At 40.1% G+C, this 23,051-nt stretch overlaps 2 protein-coding genes across 2 annotated transcripts; both read right to left on the minus strand.

The window, feature by feature from the left end:
* Positions 1-388: 388 nt before the first annotated feature.
* Positions 389-5,402, minus strand: LOC131231276 (probable leucine-rich repeat receptor-like protein kinase At1g35710). The gene is made up of 2 exons (XM_058227422.1): positions 2,309-5,402; positions 389-981 (listed from the first exon to the last, which is right to left on the minus strand). The coding sequence occupies exons 1-2, from the start codon at positions 5,331-5,333 to the stop codon at positions 623-625; spliced, it is 3,384 nt and encodes a 1,127-aa protein (XP_058083405.1). The 5' UTR covers positions 5,334-5,402; the 3' UTR covers positions 389-622.
* Positions 5,403-17,430: 12,028 nt separating this feature from the next.
* Positions 17,431-21,813, minus strand: LOC131231560 (MDIS1-interacting receptor like kinase 2-like). Its single transcript, XM_058227789.1, has 2 exons — positions 19,076-21,813; positions 17,431-18,111 (listed from the first exon to the last, which is right to left on the minus strand). Exons 1-2 carry the CDS (start codon positions 19,518-19,520, stop codon positions 17,861-17,863), a joined length of 696 nt encoding a protein of 231 aa, XP_058083772.1. The 5' UTR covers positions 19,521-21,813; the 3' UTR covers positions 17,431-17,860.
* Between the last annotated feature and the right edge of the window lie 1,238 nt (positions 21,814-23,051).

Here is a 23,051-nt window from a genome sequence, read left to right on the forward strand (position 1 = left end):
TTAGGGACCTTTCTACACACTTCTCTTCTTATTTCATAACTTTCTACCCACTTCAACTATTCATATATATTTTCATATGAATTTAATTCTATAAATCTTCTAGTACACTCTTTTTTGAACATTTTCACAATAATGAATTTCGTTATAGCAATAGCCTTGCACACTTGTGCAACTACAGAATTAGGTTTGTTTCTCAACTAGTCACATTGCTAGAGTATGAATTTGATGTTCTTTTTTCCTTTAAAAAATAAAATAAAATTAAAGAAGCCACAATGTATAGCTTCTCTCGCAGATAAAATAGTACAAAATTGGTATCACAAAAGAGGACTATGATTCCTAAAAGGTAAACTCTTTCGCTTGAAAATCTTTAGTTAAAAGATAACCATCATACAAGAAAACATCTTTATTCTTTCAACCTACTTTTATTATATTTGGATTTCGATCACAATCTTAAAAATTTACATTCTAAATACACATCAATTCTACACACTGAACAATGTACATATCATAACAATAAAAAAAAAAACCTTCTTTGTGCTCAATGATTTTCATACAATAAACACACAGTAATAATGTTCTTTCCACTACACGCCCACAACCTGGATGATTTTCATCCACCCAATCATACCTTGAGATCCATCAGTTGACATAATGTAAGTTCATGGAGTGGCTCTAGAGAGAAAGAAGGCCCACCAACAGATAGCTCCTGAGCCACGTGGTGCATGGTTGGTCGAGAGTCTGGATCCGGTGAAATGCATGCAAGGGCAATGGACACTGCAAATACGACTTCCTGCGCAACATCAGCCATTGGATCCGAGAGACGTTGGTCCAACATATCCTTTAGCAGTGTATCTTGATTACTTGATGACGATAAAGAGGAGATGAGCTCCCCAGGATGCCTTCCCATAATCGCTTCAAGTGCCACAACACCAAAGCTATATACATCGCATTTTTCAGTCACCCTCATTGTATATGCAAGCTCTGCAAGAAAGAAGATAGTTGAACCATGTTCGTTTCTCTTTGTTAATCATCAATGCCTAAACTCATAATCATATATCAAAACTCATCTGGGTTTCTCAAGCTAGGTTTCATATCTTCTAGGTTTTTGTGCTTACTAACTGCCCATATGCCAACTGAGATGTATGTGGTACAACTGGGACATGCACAAGATGGATCAAAATTTCGGATGATCTTGCTAAAATGTCGGGATGGTCCACTCATCAGCCGCATTGATAAGGTACTAGCTTAATCATTATGTCTGGTCATCTGCATGGTTGGGCCTACTTTTATGCATGCCTCAAATGTCCCAAATGCATGAGATGTTGGCATATGTGAACCAGAATGTATTAATGCATGTATAGGTGTCGTTGTAGCTACAAGGATTGGGTGATATGGGCATTGTTTGCTAATATTAAAAAGGATCTAGCATAATTACTTGTATAAATATTCTAGACCCACAAACCAAATATCTCTCTCTCTCTCTCTCTCTCTCTCTCTCTCTCTCTCTCTCTCTCTCTCGCAACGTATGGGCAAAGGAAAGAGCCAACGAACATGCTCCACCCAAGAGTTTCTATGATATTCTGCTCAGGATTTAAGTTTATACTGGCAGGTCCATAGATCCAAGATCCAAACCATTGATATAGTGCTTCGTGATTCAGATGGCACATGCATTACTAATTCCCTAATTGGTGATCCTAACCATTTTGGTGGTCAACATCTATGGTCAAAGTAAAAAAAGCAATTGTGCACATCAATAAGCATAGATTGAACGGCTAGGATTTTCCACTCTTGGAACCTCTTTGTTGCATGGGGCATTCACTGTATCGAACATCCCATTGACGGTGTGGATCATAGAGCTATGAAACCTTGTACAATGGAGAAAATCCAACCATTCTCTTGGATCTCTTGGCAGAGCATTACAGGATACCACATTTCCTGATGCATCATTTTTCACATTTACTTTTATGGGCTAGAAGTAATGAGCATTTTCAATCATTCTTAAATAGTGATAATTCATCCATCTAGACTTGGTATGAAGGAATGCTTCATGATTTTTAGCCAAATAAAGTTGGGGATTGGAACACAATCCCTTGTATGTTTCCTTGCAAGGCCAGAGGGAAAAGGAAAAATTTTCAAATACAAATTTTCTCATATTCTAGTCACCCTAGATTGCCACATTCCAAAGAAGGTAAGTAATGTACAAACTTTATATTATATAATTGCTAATAAAGAATGGGAACGCTTAAGAAAAATAAAGATTAGTTGCTAATAAAACTATTGAAGAATGGAGAATATACTAGCAACTAACCTGGAGCGACATAACCATATGTGCCTGCGAGCATAGTCCAATTGGATGAACCCGGTATCAGCAATCGTGCAGTGCCAAAGTCAGAGACAAACGCCTCAAGTTCGGAATTAAATAGAACGTTGTTACTTGAAAGGTCTCGATGGACAATCGGCAGGGTGCAATCATGGTGCATATAAGATAAAGCATTGGCCACTCCTTTAATAACCTTCACCCTTAGAGTCCAGTCCAACTGTGCAGCTCCTTCATCGTTGCTTAGGATACTAGCCAAGCTTCCCCTTTCCATGTACTCGTAGACTAGAAACGAGCATCGAGCATGGGAACAGAAGCCATAAAGCTTCACAATGTTGCGATGGCGGATTTCTGTTAATGCTCGTATCTCATTCCAAAAACTTTTTTGATCTGATTGATCCCCACTTTCTAGTGGGTGAAGTTTCTTTACAGCCACTACCTGGCCTGTTGGTAGATTTGCTTTGTAAACTTTCCCATACCCTCCAATTCCAATGCAGTATTTCTCATCAAAACCCTCTGTTGCTTCTACGATATCTTCAAACACGGCAATCCCATCATAATTCCATATTGAAAATAGATTTTTGCTGCTCCTTTCAAGAACCCCTTTCTCTATATTTCTTCTTCTTTGGTAATAAAAGTAAGAGATGCCGATGATTACAGATAAAAGAAACAAGGCCACCAAGAGAGGAAGAATAATGAGGATCACAAACCTGTGGCCTTTTCGTGCATTGCCATGACTAACCAAAGAGGTATTGCAAGGTTGCAAACCTTGCACTTTACCACATAGGTCCTTATTTTTTATGAATGCCTCTGCAGGAGCGTTTTGAAAGGCTTTGTTGTTGGGCAGAGGACCTTCCAAGGCATTATATGAAAAATCAATGGATTGCAAGCTGAACATCCCTTCAAAAGAGTGTGGAATGGAGCCTGACAGCATGTTGTGGGAGAGGTTTAAATTTTCCAGCCTAATCAATTTCGCAAGTTGTGCTGATATTTCTCCACTGAGGGAATTATGACTTAGATCTAGTAAGCCCTGTAGGTATACTAGGTTTCCGATCTGAAAAGGAATGCTTCCATTCAAACTATTTTTGCTCAATTTCAGATTCTGGAGTTTGGAGCAATCCCCTAATTGAGATGGTATTGGACCACTTAGATGATTCATTGCCAAATCAAGAACCTCCAAATTGGATAGTTTTCCAATCTCTTGTGGTACCTGACCGGAAAGCTGGTTATCATTTAAAAACAATTTGAACAAAGAAGTCAGCCTCCCAAATTCCTTAGGAATCTGACCAACTAGATGATTCGAAGAAAGATCAAGCAATTGCAGATGTTTCAACTGCCCAATCTCTGGAGGAATTTCACCTGTGATCATGTTCCCGGAGAATTGTAACATTGTCAAGTTTCGGCATTCTCCCCAATTCGATGAAAGTTCTCCAAACAACATATTGTCACTGACATCCATGAATATGAGATGTGGGTATACACCAAAGGCTTCAGATACATTTGAAGTTAATTGGTTTCTGTTGAGTCGCACTCTAATTAAGCTAGTGCAGTTTTTGAAGCTTCTCGGGATCTCACCATTGAAATTGTTGTTTAATGCAGTGAATACTTGAAGAGATCCACCTTTGCATAACTGAGGTAAATAACCAGAGAAGCTGTTGTCGCCCAAGTGGAGTTGAGAAAGATTTGTCATGTTTCTCATTTCTTGAGGCAAGGAACCAGATAATTTGCAGTAAGTAAGGCCCAAGAAAGTAAGTTTTTTCAACTTTCCGAAAGTAGGAGGGATTGGACCAGTCAGATTGTTAATCCCCAATGACATCTTAATCAAATTCTTCAGTTTCCCTAATTCTGCAGGAATTCCACCTAAAATCTGATTTTCGAATAAACGGAAATACGTGAGCATGGTTAAATTCCCCAAAGTAGAAGGAATAGAACCTGTTAGAAGGTTACTGGACATGTCAAGCTCTTTCAGATTAACCAGATTTCCTATTTCTAGTGGAATTGAACCAGAAATTTGGTTGTTGTGGAGATATAAAAGTGCAAGGTTGCTCAAATTACCTAAAGCAGGAGGGATTGGACCAATCAGATTGTTTTTGTACAATTCTAGCTCAACCAGATTCTTTAGATTTCCTATCTCTGAAGGAATTAAACCAGATAATTCATTTTCAAACAGATGAAAGACAGTGAGCATGGACAAGTTCCCTAAAATCGAAGAGATAGAACCTGTTAAAACGTTACTGGACATGTCAAGCTCCTTGAGATTAACCAAATTCCCTATTTCTGGTGGAATTGAATCAGAAAATTGGTTATTGCAGAGATGCAAAATCACAAGGTTGCTCAAATTACCTAAAACAGGAGGGATTGGACCAGTCAGATTGTTTTGGGACAACTTCAATTGAATGAGGTCTTGCAGATTCCCAATCTGTGGAGGAAAGGAGCCTGATATTTGATTTTGGTCCAAGAACAAGATGGAAAGCTTTGTCAAGTTACCTAAAGTGGAAGGGATGGAACCTGCTAGATGGTTAATGGACAAGTCTAGCTTATTCAAATTTACAAGATTTCCTATTTCCAGAGGTATTGATCCACTTATTTTATTTTTGGACAGATTGAGGGATGTGAGTTTGTAAAGAGTGCCAATATGGGTTGGGATGGTTCCAGTGAGGTTGTTGTTATTGAGATTGAGATGAAGGAGGGTTGGAAATGATAGGAAGCTCAAGTTATCAAGGTTACCTTGCAAGCCTGCACTTGGTAAGCTTATCCCTAGAACCCTTCCAAAACCATTGCATGAGATTCCAATCCATTTGCATGGAGAGATTGTGTTGGTGGTAGCATTAGCAGCAGGAAGCGACCATGAATGGAGAGCTTGTGCTGGTGAGAGGCTAGCTCTCCATTTCATCAGAGCCTCTGTTTCTGAGAGGGTCGGTGCTGGTGCTGCCGTTGTAAATGAAGTTATATGGGAAGAAAGAAAGGGTAGTAAAAAGATGAGAAAAGAAAGGGAGAGAGATTTATGTGTGGCCATGTCTGCTGTTGCTAATACTCTATTATTAGGAACTTATGATGGATGGGTATTTATAGTAGAAGGTTGGTGCCACTCAAGTCAGACACGGCTGTGTTATTCTCGCATGCATGATTTACACATGCACACATGCGATTTACAGGCAGACGCGCGACTTGCACATGCAAACGCGTACTCGACTTCGGCTCGGACGCGGATTTTGTCCAAGCCCCTCCCCTCTCTAGCAACGAACGGGTAATTCAGTGGGTGGACCCACCGTGATGTATCTGTTTATCTATGCCGTTCATCCATTTTTTCATATCATTTTAAGTTATACGCGGAAAAATGAGGCACATCCAATACCCAATTGGATCACACTGTAAGGTCAATCTTGCATTTAATGCAACCTAAGCTTATTATTTTGTTTAGTCCACTTAGCTTTGATCTGCCTAATTTTTGTGGATATACCTTAAAATAATATGAGAGAAGGGATATAGACGGCGTAGATAAACAGATACATCACGGTGGGCCCGCCCACAAAACAGGCGGGCAATCCCCGTCCACCGAAAAGTGACGTGACCAAGTTATGTGGGTCCCACAATGATGTTTGTTTTGTATCCACACCATCCATCCATTTGGAGAGATCATTTTAGAGCATGAGATGAGGCAGATCCAGATATGAAGTAGATCCCACCACAGAAAACAATGGAGAGAGTGACCAGCACCATTGAAACCTTCACAAGGTCTACTGTGATGTTTATACGAGATCCAACCTGTTCATAACTTAACACCGACATTAAATAAGGGAAAATATAAATATCAGCTTGATCGAAAACTTTTGTGGCCGTTAGAAGTTTTTCATGGTGGGCATTAGTCTCTCCACTTTTTTCTGTGGTGGGGTCTACTCAAGCTTTGGATCTAACTCATTCTTTGGCTTAAACTCTAAAATCGTTTCTCCAAATGGATGAACGGTGTGGATACAAAACATAAATTATGGTGGGATCCACATAACTTGGTGACCTCACTTCGGTATCGAACTCTCTCTGCTCAACTTTTAAGTAGCTAATCCGCGTCCCCTGCGGCTGCGACCGCGGAATGGCGCGGATTTGGTTACTTACACCCATTTCCTTAGTTCCACCGGACGCGGATTAGCTACTGACGGTTGAGTAGCCTGAGTGGCTATTGAAGTGACGTCATCAAATTATGGTGGCCCAATATAATGTATGTGTTGTATCCATACCGTTCATCCATTTAAAGAGACCATTTCATGGTATTATCCAAAGAGTGAGGCTTATCTGAAGATGGAGTAGAACCCACCACAGAAAACAGTGGGAAGAGTAATGTCCACTGTTGAAACCTTCCTAAGGTTCACCGTGATGTTTATTTGAGATCTAAGCTGTTCATGTCTTAATGCAGACATGAAAGAGAGAAAACATAAATATCAGCTTGATTGTGGCCCACTTCTAATCGTGGAAGTTACTCTCCCCACTGTTTTCTATGGTGGGGTCCACTAGAGCTTTAAATTTGACTCATTCTTTTAATCATGCCCTAATATGATCACTTCAAATAGATGGACGGTTTGGCTGGTGCGTCGACGTCACCAAGTCCTATGGGTCCCATCAAGAGTTATGTGTTATATCCAAACCGCCAATTCATTTGGTGAGTTCATTGTAAGGCTTGAGCTGAGAAAATATGACAAATCCAAAGATCAAATGAACCACACTGCTGGGGGATTGAATGCCTACCATTGAAACCCTCTCGGGGGTCACAAAAGTTTTGGATCGATATGAAATTTGCATCTAGGTCTGTATGACCTTATGAACAAAATGGATGGAAAATAAATATTATAGTAGGTCCTACGAATGTTTTAATGGTGATAATCATTGTCTCCACTGCTATTTGTGGTGTGGTCCATTTGACCTTTGGATATGATACATCATTGTGGGCCCATGTAACTTTGATATACTTTGAACCGTTCGTACGGCTTGAAGATCGGGGAGCGTGGGCTCTCGTCTTCGCACGGCACGTACCCACACTAGCCAAGTCGGTAGTGTGTGTTACACCAGCCAATCCGCTTCCCCTAGTAGGGGCTTTGTGCGGCCCACCATGATATATTTGTTTTATCCATGTCCATTCATTTTTACGGATCATTTTAGGGAATAAGCTAAAAAGGAGGTACAGATAAGGCTAAGTGGATCACACCACAAAAAGCATTGGTGACAATAAGGCCCATTGTTGAAACCTTCTTAGGGCTCGCTGTGATGCTTATTTGCCATCCAACTTGTTTATAAGGTTATATACAAATGGATGAATAAAAAACATAAATATCAGCTTGATTCAAAACTTCTGCAGCTCACAATTCAATTCCCATTGTTTCCATTGGTGTGGTCCATTGAAGCCTCGGAACTAGCTCTTTTTTGGACTGTTAGCTAAAATGATCTGTTAAAATAAATGAATTGCATGGATAAAACACATATATCATGGTAGGCCCCACAGATCCCTGACAGGGTCATCAGTCTCTGGCTAGTTGGTAGGGGTATTACCCAATCGGGTGGGTGAGACCTCAACCCCGGACCCACCTCAATGTATGAATTGTATACCGACGCCATCCATTGGTTTTGCAAGCTTATTTTAGGGCATGGTACCAAAAAATGAAGCAGGTACAAGTTTCAGGTGGATCATGCCACAGAAAATATTGGTCATTGACCATTAAAAACTTATCACAGACCACAAGGTTTTGAATCAAGCTGACATTTGTGTTTCCCTTCATCCAGGTTCAGGTCTGCATGACATTATCAACAGGTTGAATGCAAATATACATTATGGTGGACTATAGGAAGTTTTTATCAATGGCCTCTCAATGACCACTGTTTTCTATGGTGCGTCAGTCCATCTGAGATTTTTGTATGCTTCATCTCAGTTAAAATGTCCCTAAATAATTTGGCAAAAAGGATGGACGGTGTGGATATACCATCATACATCAAGGTGGGCTACACGTTCAGGGTCTCACTGGCATTGCTGGCTACGCCATGGCAGCCAAGTCTAGGGCTGTACACGAACCAAGTTAGCTCAGTTAGCTTACTCGACTCGACTTGACTCGAAAAAGCTCGATTTGACTCAGTTTGAAACTGAATTCGAGCCAAGTCGAGCTGATTTTTTGAGCTCGAAAAAATTTCAAATTGAGTTCAAGCTTGTCCAAGCTCGACTCGAACCTAACTCGAATTGAATTCAAATCGAACCAATTCGGTGACTCGGTTACTTTGATGTTGCTCACCAATTGTTTGATGAAATGACTCAATGAAGTGTCTGCTGGTGGCAAGGAAGATATGTTTAATCAAACAAATTCTTTTTTTTTTTTTTTTTGTTGTGATGTTGCCTACACCTTCGATGAAATACCTGTAAAACTGCTGCTAGTGTTTTACATTAAGTGAGAATTTGAAGGTACAGTTTATGTGAATTTGGCTCTATCTTGGCTCAAACTCGGCTTGAACTAGCCTAAGTTGTTGACCGAACCGAGCCGAGCTGAGCTGACCAATCAAGCTTGAGGGCCGAGCCAAGCCAAGTTCGAGTTGAGGTCAGCTAGTGGCCGCCGGAGTCAAGCTGTGCCAAGCTCGACTTGGTTCTACTTGTGTACACCTCTAGCCAAGTCCCGTCCCCACACACGTGATTTTATTATTATTATTTTACATTTATACTAACATTTTATTTTTATTTTTTAAAATTTACGTTTGTGACAGTCTTTGTCATTGCATGCGTAGCTATTGATTTTGTGGACATTCCACTTTTATTAGTATTCATTTCTGAAGTCCCGTTCCTCTGCCAAACCTTTGGAATAAGTTATTCTCCCAGTGCTGCATGTGGGGCCCACGGCATGTTTATATGGCATCCAACCTACCCATCAATTAATGTCACACCACTATGAAGTTGGCCGATATCCAACCATCATGTGAAGTGGGAGACCTCATGGATTTGGAGTTCTTAGTGACCACTACTGGTCAGAGCTATTTGGGCCCCACCATGATGTATGTATTTTATCTATGCTGTCCATCTATTTTTCGAGCTCATTTTACAGCATGGGCAAGAAAAAAACGAGACAGATATATAGTTAAAATGGACCACAACACAATAAATCGTGGAGATTGAACGCCTACCATTGAAAACTTGTTAGAGGCCAATGAAATTTTGGATCGAGCTGATATTTGTTTTTTTCCCTTCATCCAGTTCTCCGTGATATTATGATCAGTTTTAATAGCAAATAAACATCAAGGTGGGCCCTAGGTATGTTTCAATTGTGAGAGTCATTATCGCACTCCTTGCTGTGGTGTGGTCCATTTAAACTTTGGATCTGCATCATTTTTGGGCAAATAATCTAAAATAACTGAAAAAAATGAATGAACGGAATTGATCCAATACATACATCGTGGTGGGGCCCAAAGAGCTTTTCCAGTACCAACAGATCTTGGCACCCGAGGCACTACCGAATCCGAGTCACTTTGGACGGTTCTATATTATTTTCTACAGTGGAGCCCACGGATATGCAACCCATGGATTATTTAATCCACACCAGGATGGTGGTGGATGACCTAAAAAATTAGAGCTTGGCAGTAATTTAAGGGTCACGCAATACATGTGTTTTGAACGGTTTGATCAAATTCTAGAGTGTTGGAATGGTATTGGTTGGCAGTCATCTGGACCATACATGTGGCTGCACATTTATCTCAACTGTCCATTTTGTAGGCATTATTGTAGGTGGGGCTAGGCTGAAGAAGCCTCAATGGTTAGAGGACCCTACCAATATATCAACAAGATTTTCCCATTAAACTTGGACGGCTGTGCTTCTTTCAAAAAGTCATTTTGCAAGGCATTGATCCAATGGTCAAGACAACGCAGCCAATTCAACTTTCGGTTTATGGCCATCCAAGATCCAAGATGAGGACCTATGTGGACGGTCGTAATGGGGCGTGGCTTCGGTGGATCGCTGATGTGGGGCCCACCGTCATATATATATATATATATATATATATATATATATATTATCCATTCCGTCCATCCATTTTATCAGATAGTTTTAGAGTTTTATCCCAAAAATAATCATATCCAAAGCGCAAGTGGAACACACCACAAGAAACAGTGTGAATTGAAATTCCACCGTTGAAAGTTTCTTGAGGCACAGAAGGTTTAGATCAAGCTGATATTTGCGATTTCCCTTCATCCATGTCTGTGTAATCTTATGAATATCTTGTATGACAAATAAATATTACTGGGGGCCTTATAAAGGTATCAAAGGTGGAAATCAATAATTCCACTCTTTCCTGTGGTATGGTCCACTTGAGATTTGGATATGCTTAAATGTTGGGATCAACCACTAAAATGATCTATAAAGACGGATGGACGGTGTGGATAAATGACATGCATTCAAGGTAGGCCCAACAGAGTTTACTCAGTACAATAAGAGTGTACTGGTAGTGTGGATAAACACATGCATTCAAGGTGGGCCAATAGAGTTTACTCCGTACGATGAGACCGTACTGAGTAACTCAGTATGCAATCGGATTTCGGTATATATCTTAGGCACACCTGGTCCATCCATTTTGCCAGCTCATTTTAAGGCATGATCTCAAAATGAAGCAAATTTTAATCTTAGGTGGACCACACCACAGAAAGCATGATGTAAAAATGAAGCAAATTCTAATCTTTGGTGGACCACACCACAAAAAATAGTGATGATTGAATATCACTACGGGAAATAATGGTGATTAGAGGTGGGCATGTTGGACCCGATCCGGTGGATCCGACCAGATCCGACCCGACTCGGTACCGTTCCGAACAGAACCGACGGCCTAGATCGGCTCTGATCGAGTCTGTCCATCCAGATCCGATTTTTTTCGGGTCGGGTTCGGATAGTGACGTATCCGGACAGAACCGATCCAAAAATCCGAACCGAAAGGGTCCGACTCGACCCGACCCGAGATCTACATATCCCTTCATTTTTCAAAATTATCTTTCTCAGTAAAGTTTTACCGCTGCGCGTCTTTGCTTTTCGTTTGGCGCTAAAAAACCCCGCCCTAGCCCCCAACGCTCTCTCTCTATCTCTCTTTATATCTCTCTCTCTTTATGTCTGTCTCTCTGTCTAGTGAAGAAGAAGGCAAGTAAAGGCTAGCTAGATCTTTACGGTATTTCTTTGTTGGAGAGAGAGGTACCAGATTGAAAAATGGAGTATCACTGTATATGCGAGAGAGAAAGAGAGAGAGAGTCGCAGCAGGCAGAATGGTTGGCATACAGTTGTCTGAAGCGGATTGGCTAGCGTACGAAGCGGATTGGCTGGTGTAACGTTAACAACTTCTGTGAGTCTGATCACAAGGTATGTGTTATATCCAAACCGTCCATCCATTTGGCAATATTGTATTAAGGCTTGAGACAAAAAATAAGATAGATCTAACTATTAAGTGGACCACACTCCGGGAAGTAATGGGGATTAAACGTTTACCATTGAAACCCTTTTTGCATTCACAAGAGTTTTAGATCGATATGAAATTTGTTTTTCCGCTTCATTCAGGTCTTTGTGACCTTATGATGGAAGATAAACGTTATGGTGGGCCCACAAATGGTTTAACGGTGAAAATCATTATCTCCGCTGCTATTTATGGTGTGGTCTAGATGATCTTTGGACATAATTCGTTTTTGTGATAATACTCTAAAATGATCTCTAAAAATAGATGAACGGTGTAGATTAATAAATACATCACTTTGGGCCCATGAAACTTTGACCTGTTTGAACCGTTCATACAACTCAAAGCTCGAGGAGCGTCAGTGCATGTGTGAGATCTGAGAGAGAGCGGTAGTCTGGTGGACGTGTGGGTTTCGTCAGGTGAGATGGGTTCACCTTTTTTAAACAAGCAAAATAACTATGGCTGTGAGCTGCACGTGTGTTGGCATACGAGTGTGGTGGTGCTGATTTTACTGACGTGGATGGAAAGATTGAGTATGTGTGAGATCTGCACTGTCCATCACGTTGGTCACACTTTGTTTAGCTTTTAGCTCTTTTTTTATTACCATAAAATGATCTAAAAAAATAGATGGACGGCATGGATGAAATAAATACATCATAGTGGGGTCCACAGAACACCGACTACCATCGTTGGCTGGTGGCACGAGGAGTAGCCAATCTGTCTTCTCACCGGCTTCCTTCACTGCCTCGAGCACTGAGCTCGCTGACACAGGCGGATTTGAAGGGATAGCCTTTCACGTGAACCCCCCCTGCGTGGATGCTAGGTGGGTCCTACCGTGATGTTTGTGATAAATCCACACCGTCCATCCGTTTTGGGAGATTATTTTAGGACACGTGACCAAAAACAAAGTATATCCAAAACTCAAGTGGCCCTTACGAGAGGAAACAGTGTAAATTCGATGACCACCTTCCTCTCTCGTCCGGCACACTTGAGCTTTGGATCTAGCTATTTTTTAGTATCATGTCCTAAAATAACGTCTCACAACTGATGAACGGTGTGGATTTCTTAAAAATATCACTATGGGCCCACATAGCATCCCATTACGTGGTGCAGAAAATATTAAAAAAAAAATATGCAAGTGGATTGCGAGATGTACCACGCACCAGCCCAGTTGATTTCGCGTGTTGCCGTCGGCAAGTTCTGTGGGTCCCATCAAGAGGTATGTATTATATCTAAACCGTCCATCCACTCGGGGGGCTCGTTTGAAGGCTTGAGCTGAAAAATAAGATAGATCTAAAGATCAATGGACCACACTGTAAAAAGCAGTTGGGATTGAACGTCTACCATTGAAACTCTTTTAAGGTCAAGGAGGTTCTATCCGAACCGTACATAATTCGATCCGACCCAATTTTTTTGACCGAATCGGGCACGGGTCGGGTGAGGCCAGCAGTACAACGGTTCTGGTCGAGTCAGAGGACCCGGTCTCGGTCCTAGATCCGAACGAGTTCGGATAAGGCGTTGAGAAGCTTGGATAGAGGTGAGTTGGGGCAATCCGGTCCGACTCGACTCGATGCCCACCTCTAGCCCAACATAACATTTATTTTCCATCCAATTTATTCATAAGCTTACAAAGACTTCAATGGAGAGGAAAAATAAATATCATATCGATCCAAAACTTCTTTGACCCACTGAATGATTTCAATGGTAAACATTCCCTACAGGTTTTTAAAGTGTAGCCCACTTGATCTTTGGATCTATCTTATTTTTAAATTCAAGCCTTGGGATGAGCTTGCCAAATAAAAGCACGGATGGGATATAACACATACCTCGTGATTGGCTATTGTGTGGTACACCAACCAATCTACTTCCATTATGAAAGGAGCTGTCCCACTCCTCAATCGAAGCGGACTGGCTGGTGTACCACCCACCGGCAATATAGCTGGTGTAGACACGTGTCGTGCCAATACGAGTGCCGACGATCCTTCCCGAGTTGTACGAACGGTTCAAAGAAGATCAAAGTTACATCGCCCCATAATAATGTATTTATTATATTCATACGGTTCATCCATTTTCCAAGATCTTTTAAATCATTAGACAAAAAATAAATTATATCCAAATCTTAAATGGACCACACCAAAAATAACAGCGAGACGATGAATTTCACCGTTAAAAAATTCGTAGGGCCCACCATAATATTTATTTTCCATCCAAATAAGGTCACAAATACATGAATGAAGAGTAAAAACAAATTTCATATTAATCCAAAACTTCTGTAAGCCCAAAAGGATTTCAATGGTAGATGTTCAATCCCCTATTGCTTTTTTCAGTGTGGTCCACTTAATCTTTCTATCTACCTTATTTTTCGGCTCAAACATTAGGACCATCTCGCCAAATGGATGGACGGTTTGGATATAACACATACATCATGATGGGACCCACAGGACTTGCTGACGTCAATACATCAGCTATATAGCTAGTGTGGGGTACACCAGCCATGTCATTTTGCTGCCATGCTATTTAAGGAGCTAGTCCCCCAACAAGGCCCACCTCTCCTCCCTCATCCCATTCAAATTCAAAAACCTCAAAGGTTTCCCTCCAAATTTCAAACCAAAACAAAACCCTTCTCCACCACCCTGGACCATACCAACCAAATCCACGCCTACATGATCAAGACCAATCTCAATCCCAGCCGTCCGATCACCCCCGACGACATGATCCAACCCCAACCCACACAATTCAACTTCATCATCACATCTTACATCAACCACAACAAACCCAATTAGGTGATCAACGTTTATGCACGCATGTTTACGCCTACTTGCGTGCCGCGGCCATCTTTGCCGATAATTTCACATTGTCGTCGATCCTGATAGCCTTTGGCCGCCAATCTGAGATAGGACAAGGAAAGGATTGAAAGCTGAGCTTGATTGGAACATTTACCTACATAATGCATTGGCAGAGAATCTGCCCGCAACATGTTTGATAAAATGCCTGAAAGAGATGTAGTCTCATGAAGTATTATAATTGGAATCTACATCAGGAGTCAGTTCTTCAACGAGGCTTTGGGTCTCATCAAAGAGATGCGTATCTTGGAAATAAGGCCCACTGAGGTATATGTACGTAAATATATTTACTACAATGCAATTTCTAATCCTCCATTAGGCTACTCATCTATATTGAATCCATTCCACTGGTTTCATGCCTCTAAGTGCGTGTTTGTATGCTGTAAGTTTTTTATATTGTAAGTTATAGGTAAATTACTTACAAGTGAAACTAACTTATATATAATTCTATTTGGACGTAAGTTGTAAGTTACTTGCAGTTAAGTTAGTTTTTGTGTTTAGATAACTTATAAGTCAGTTGCAAGTAAGTAGTTGAATATTCACATCAAGAAGAGCTTCAAGTAGAGAATCATTAAAAAATCTGATTGACACAATAAAAAGCTTGGTACAAAGTATGTCATTTTGTCAAGCCCTTATAGATGAATTGTCCATGTATTCAAAATACTTATAATGTGGACCGGGAGGAAAGGAAAACACAAAATATCAATCTGATCCAAAACTTCTGTGACCCTTAAGAATCTTTTAATGGTCGATATTTAGTAAAAGTTGTTTCCTGTGTTGTGGCCTATTTGAGATTTTCAGCTTGATAGTTTGGCCCATGCTAAAAAATGAACTGGCAAAGCGGATGAATGTCATGGATATAACACATACAATCCGCATTCGTCAATTGGACCCTGGCTGAGAGGCAAAAAGGGAGATTAGGTCACCTATGTATTGGAGAGAGAGAGAGAGAGAGAGAGAGAGAGAGAGAGAGAGAGAGAGAGAGAGAGCCCACCAACCGGCTAGTGGTTCCTCCAATGGTTGCCTCAGTTTCTTCAGAAGAGCATTAAGGAGCTTTTATTGCATCTTTGACCCATTAGGTGGTCCTTTAATGGATGCAACCGTGTTTCTCCCTTTCTTTTTCAAATTCAAAAAATAAAAATAAAAATAAAATCCACTGGCCCATTAGAAAGTTCCCCGTGAGTGAAAACATAACTCTTTACCTTGTAACTTTTCTTGCAGATTTTCCTTGAACTTAGTTATAGGTTGAGAAACTTGCCTGTAAAATTTCTCCCCCAAACACCACATATAAGTAACTTACAAGTAAGTTACATTTTACAAAAGTCTCAGGCATCCAAACGACCCTTAAAGTGGTTATTTCTTTATTCTTATTTGTCTTACCTCGTCAATGGATAGATTAGGAACATTAAAGTGGGAAATATGTATTCTTATTAATTTTTGGGCAAGACTGAATTAGGCCTGGACCCAACCAAATTTTTTGGGGCTCAGACTTGGACTTGTGCTAGGCCTATGTTAGGTTCAAACCTTGGGTATCAAGTGTCAGGCCAGGGTCGGGCCTAGCTTGACCCACCCAAACATGGTCCATTGCCACTTGTACTCTTAGTTGAGGGCTCCTTTGGATACACTCACTCCAAGGGGGATTTCTGAAGAAAAAAAAATACTAAATGAAAAATGCTCTTATGCTCTCTAAGCACTATAAGTTACATTGCTGCTGCTTAACATCTATTCACACCAAGTCAAGTTAGTGTTAGTATTAACATACTATGAACAATGTGCGAGCACATGTCCACTTCCTTGTCTGCTCTATTTCGCTTGGATTCTTGCTTGATGCATAGATAAGGTGTAGTATTGATTCAGATGTGACATGTTTGATTGGAGTTGCCGCTAGCCGATGAAAGCCCAAAATCTACAGTCGGTTAGAAACCATAGAATCGCATGGACTCCAACTCTTAAGAGAAGCATGGAGACATGAAAAAAATGGGAGGTAGGTGATGGGCAGACCTCTCCACTAACAACTCTATTTATTATTGAAGGACTTCACAAGGAGAAAGAAGATGGTCGCAACAAGGCCAATTGAAGTTCTTCAGAGTGCCTCCTCTTTTAGGAAAATAAAATAAAATTTCCTTTATTCCGAAGGTAAGGAGGCTTATCCAAGTTATGCAAATTTTGGGATATATCCATGCAACATGAGGACCTCTTCATGACAGTTTTGGACCTCTTAACATCGGTTGCATGTAAAGAAAGGCTTAGGCTATTCCTTATGCCCTTATAGAATTGAGCAGATTAGGTAGGCACTTTGGTTTGAGCTACAATACGCCCATTGTGAGTTATCTTGTATGCAAATAGGCCTTTGACACTCACACTCTCACACAAGTAAGAAGTGGGATAAGAGGAAGAAGGACGAAGAAATGGTGGAAGAATCTCACTTCTATTAAGTATTTTTTACTTGATACATCACAATGAGGCCCCTAGGAACTTAGGCACCTTTCTGCACACTTCTCTTCTTATTTGATAACTTTCTACACACTTTAACTATTTATATATATTTTCATATGAATTTAACTTTATGAACCTTCTAGTACACTCTCTTTAAACTTTTAGCTTTGTTCTTTTCTGAACATTTTCACAATAATGAATTTTCTTATAGCAATAGCCTTGCTTGCTTGTGCAACTACAAAATTAGGTTTGTTTCTCAACAAGTCACATTGATAGAGTGTGAATTTGTTCCTTTTTCTTTTCAGCTCTTTTCTCTTTTAATTAAAGAAGCCACAATGTATAGCTTCTCTTGCAAATAAATAAACCCATTATTCTACTTTTGATAATAAAATAGTACAAAACTGGTATCACAAAAGAGGATTGTGATTCCTAAAAGGTAAATTCTTTGGCTTGAAAATCTTCAGTTAAAAGATAACCATCATACAAGAAACCATATTTATTCTTTCAACCTACTTTTATTACATTTGGATTTTGATCACAATCTTAAAAATCTACATTCTAGATACACATCGTTTCCACACTCTGAACTATGTACATATCAAAAAAAAAAAAAAAAAACCCTTCTTTGTACTCAATGATTTTCATACAATAAACACATAGTAATAATGTTCTTTCCACTACACGCCCACAACCTGGATGATTTTCATCCACCCAATCATACCTTGAGATCCATCAGTTGACATAATGTAAGTTCATGGAGTGGTGCTAAAGAGAAAGAAGGCCCACCAATAGATAGCTCCTGAGCCACGTAGTGCATGGTTGGTCAAGAGTCTGGATCCGGCGAAATGCATGCAATTGCAATGGACACCACAAATATGGCTTCCTGTGCAGCCTCAGCCATTGGATCTAAGAGACGCTGGTCCAAAATATCCTTTAACAGTGTTTCTTGACTACTTGATGATGACAAAGAGGAGATGAGCTCCCCAGGATGCCTTCCCATATTCACTTCAAGTGCCACAACACCAAAGCTATATACATCGCATTTTTCAGTAACCCTCATTGTATATGCAAGCTCTGCAAGAAAGAAGATAGTTGAATCATGTTCTTTTCTCTTTGTTAATCATCAATGCCTAAACCCTTAACCATATATCAAAACTCACCTAGGTTTCTCAAGCTAGGTTTCATATCTTCTAAGTTTTTGTGCTTACTAACTGCCCATATGCCAACCGAGATGCATGTGGTACAACTGGGACATGCATAAGATGGATCAAACTTTCGGATGATCTTGCTAAAATGTCGGGATGGTCCACCCATCAGCCCCATTGATAAGGGACTAGCTTAATCATTATGTCTGGTCATCAGCATGTATAGGTGTCATTGTAGCTACAAGGATTGGGTGATATGGGCATTGTTTGCTAATATTAAAATGGATCTAGCATAATTACTTGTATAAATATTCTAGACCCACAAACCAAATCTCTCTCTCTCTCTCTCTCTCTCTCTCTCTCTCTCTTTCTCTCTCTCTCTCTAAATATCTATCTCTCTAAACGTATGGGAAGCAAAGGAAAGAACCAACAAACATGCTCCACCCAAGAGTTTCTATGATGTTCTACTCAGGATTTAAGTTTGTACTGGCAGGTCCATGGATCCAAGATCCAAACCATTGATATAGTGCGTCGTGATTTAGATGGCACATGCATTACTAATTCTCCTAATTGGTGATCCTAACCATTTTGGTGGTCAACATCTATGGTCGAAGTTAAAAAAAAAAGAAGAAGCAATTGTGAACATCAATAAGCATACATTCAATGGCTAGGATTTTCCAATCTTGGAACTTGTTTGTTGAATGGGGCATTCACTATGCCAAACATCCCATTGACGGTGTGGATCATAGAGCCAACCATTCTCTTGGATCTCTTGGCAGAGCCTTACAGGATACCACATTTCCTGATGCATCATTTCTTACATTTACTTGTATATGCTAGAAGTAATGAGCATTTTCAATCATTCTTAAATAGTGAATATACTAGCAACTAACTTGGAGCGACATAACCATGTGTGCCTGCGAGCATAGTCCAATTGGATGAACCCGGTATCAGCAATCGTGCAATGCCGAAGTCAGAGACAAATGCCTCAAGTTCGGAATTAAATAGAATGTTGTTGCTTGAAAGGTCTCGATGGACAATCGGCATGATGCAATCATGGTGCATATAAGATAAAGCATGGGCCACACCTTTAATAACCTTCACCCTTAGAGTCCAATGCAACTGTGCAACTCCTTTGTCGTTGCTTAGGATACTAGCTAAGCTTCCTCTTTCCATGTACTCGTAGACTAGAAACGAGCATCGAGCATGGGAACAAAAGCCATAAAGCTTCACAATGTTGCGATGACGGATTTCTGTTAATGCTCGTATCTCATTTCTAAAACTTTTTTGATCTGATTGATCCCCAATTTCAAGTAGGTGAAGTTTCTTTACTGTCATTACCTGGCCCGTTGGTAGATTTGCTTTGTAAACTTTCCCATACCCTCCAATTCCAATGCAGTATTTCTCATCAAAACCCTCCGTTGCTTCTACGATGTCTTCAAACGTGGCAATCCCATCATAATTTCATATTGAAAATGGATTTTTGCTGCTCCTTTCAAGAACCCCTTTTTCTATATTTCTTTTTCTTTAGTAATAAAGGGAAGAAATGCCGATGATTACAAATAAAAGAAACAAAGCTACCAAGAGAAGAAGAATAATGAGGATTGTCAATTTGTGGCCTTTTCGTGCATTGTCATGACGTACTGAAGAGGTATTGCAAGGTTGCAAACCTTGCACTTCACCACATAAATCTTTATTTTTTTATGAATGCCTCTGCACTAGCGTTCTGAAAGGCTCTGCTATTGGGCAGAGGACCTTCCAAAGCATTATACGAAAAATCAATGGATTGCAAGCTGACCATCATTTCAAAAGAAGGCAGAATGGAGCCTGACAACATATTGTGGGAGAGGTTTAACTTTTCCAGCCTAATCAATTTGGCAATTTGTGCTGAAATTTCTCCATTGAGGGAGTTATGACTTAGATCTAATAGGACTTGTAGGTATACGAGGTAACCGATCTGAAAAGGAATGCTTTCATTCAAAACATTTTCGCTCAATTTCAGATACAGGAGTTTGGAGCAATCCCATAAATGAGGTGGTATTGGACCACTTGGGTGATTCATTGACAAGTCAAGAACCTTCAAATTGGTTAGGTTTCCAATCTCTTGTGGTACCTGACCAAAAAGCTGGTTATCATTTAAATTCAAGTTGAACAAAGAAGTCAGCCTCCCAAATTCCTTTGGAATCTGTCCTACTAGATGATTCGAAGAAAGACCAAGCACTCCTAGCTGCGTCATCTGCCAATCTCAGGAGGAATTCTACCAGTGATCATGTTCCCAGAGAATTGTAGCATTGTCAAGTTTCGGCATTCACCCCAGTTCGGCGAGAGTTCACCAAACAACATATTGTTACTGACATCCATGAATTTAAGATGTGGGTATACACCAAAGGCTTCTGATACATTTGCAGTTAATCGGTTTCTATTGAGTCGCAATCTTGTTAAGCTAGTGCAGTTTCTGAAGCTTCTAGGAATATCACCAGTAAAATTGTTGTTTAATGCGGGAATACTTGAAGTGATCCACCTTGGCATAGCTGAGGCAAATAACCAGAGAAGTTGTTGTCACCCAAGTGGAGATGAGAAAGATTTGTCATGTTTGTCATTTCTTGAGGCAAGGAACCAGATAACTGACAGTAAATCATCGACAAAAAAGTAAGTTTGGTCAAGTTTCTGAAAGCAGGTGGGATTGGACCAGTCAGATTGTTACGCTCCAATATCATCCTAACCAAATTCTTGAGATGCGCTAATTCTGCGGGAATTGGGCCTGAAATCTGATTTTCTTTTAAATACAAAATTGTGAGCATGGTCAAGTTCCCTAAAGTCGAAGGGATAGAACCTATTACAAGGCTATTTGACATGTCGAGCTCCTTGAGATTAACAAGATTTCCTATTTCTAGTGGAATTGAACCAGAAACTTGGTTGTTGTGGAGATATAAAAGTGCAAGGTTGCTCAAATTACCTAAAGCAGGTGGGATTGGACCAAGCAGATTGTTTTTGTACAATTCTAGCTCAACCAGATTCTTTAGATTTCCTATCTCTGAAGGAATAAAACCAGATAATTCATTTTCAAACAGATGAAGAACAGTGAGCATGGACAACTTCCCTAAAATCGAAGAGATAGAACCTGTTAAAACGTTACTGGACATGTCAAGCTCCTTGAGATTAACCAAATTCCCTATTTCTGGTGGAATTGAATCAGAAAATTGGTTATTGCAGAGATGCAAAATCCCAAGGTTGCTCAAATTACCTAAAACAGGAGGGATTGGACCAGTCAGATTGTTTTGGGACAACTTCAATTGAATGAGATCTTGCAGATTCCCAATCTGTGGAGGAAAGGAGCCTGATATTTGATTTTGGTCCAAGAACAAGATGGAAAGCTTTATCAAGTTACCTAAAGTGGAAGGGATGGAACCTATTAGATGGTTAATGGACAAGTCTAGCTCATTCAAATTTACAAGATTTCCTATTTCCAGAGGTATTGATCCACTTATTTTATTTTTGGACAGATTTGAGGGATGTGGGTTTGTAAAGAGTGCCAATATGGGTTGGGATGGTTCCAGTGAGGTTGTTGTTATTGAGATTGAGATGAAAGAGGTTTGGAAATGATAGGAAGCTCAAGTTATCAAGCTTACCTTGCAAGCCTGCACTTGGTTAGCTTATCCCTATTACCCTTCCAAAACCATTGCATGAGATTCCAATCCATTTGCATGGAGAGATTGTGTTGGTGGTAGCATTAGCAGCAGGAAGCGACCATGAATGGAGAGCTTGTGCTGGTGAGAGGCTAGCTTTCCATTTCATCAGAGCTTCTGTTTCTGAGAGTGTCGGTGCTGGTGCTGCCGTTGTAAATGAAGTTATATGGGAAGAAAGAAAGGGTAGTAAAAAGATGAGAAAAGAAAGGGAGAGAGATTTATGTGTGGCATTAGGAACTTATGATGGATGGGTATTTATAGTAGAAGGTTGGTGCTACTCACGTCAGGCATAGCTGTGTTGTTCTACGAGCATACCTGAGCACACATGCATGCACTAAAGCAAGGGTACACGCCACACATGTGCCAGCATGGCATATATGTAAGAGATCTGATCCATCCATCTGGTTAGTCCGACCCTCTTATATGTTTCTCCAAAAAGAAAATCTAATTCCACTAACATCTAGGCCTCAATATTGGATCACATGTGAATGGGTTGGGGAAAAAAAAAACACTCATCCCAATATTTCAGGCTGTACATTTGTTTTGCAAATTGTATCCCACTTGGCAAATGAATCAACCTGACTCTAGAGCTAGAGCATCAATATAATGTTATTGTTGTGATTGATGAATTGGACCTCGGATTTATGATATTGTACTATGGTGGTATGTATGTGGCATGTGTATTAATTTTATTTTTATTTTTTTACACACACCCCACACACACATGCTTACACATGTGCACACACCCCACACACGCACAGGTGGGTACTCGAACCCTGTGATCTATTGATTTTTCATATAATGCTTTGGAAGGTCCTCTGCCCAATAGCAGAGCCTTTCAGAACGCTACTGCAGAGGCATTCATAAAAAATAAATATTTACGTGGTGAAGTGCATGGTTTGCAACCTTGCAATACCTCTTCAGTAAGTCATGGTAATGCACGAAAAGGCCACAAATTGGTGATTCTTATTATTCTTTATCTCTTGGTGGCTTTGTTTCTTTTATCTATAATCATCGGCATTTTTTCCCTTTATTACCAAAGAACAAGAAATATAGAGAAATGAGTTTTTGAAAGGAACAACAAAAATCCATTTTCAATATAGAATTATGATGGAATTGCCACGTTTGAAGACATCGTAGAAGCAACAGAAGATTTTGATGAGAAATACTGCATTGGAATTGG

The sequence above is a fragment of the Magnolia sinica genome, chromosome 17, assembly GCF_029962835.1.
Source record: "Magnolia sinica isolate HGM2019 chromosome 17, MsV1, whole genome shotgun sequence".
Taxonomy (NCBI): domain Eukaryota; kingdom Viridiplantae; phylum Streptophyta; class Magnoliopsida; order Magnoliales; family Magnoliaceae; genus Magnolia; species Magnolia sinica.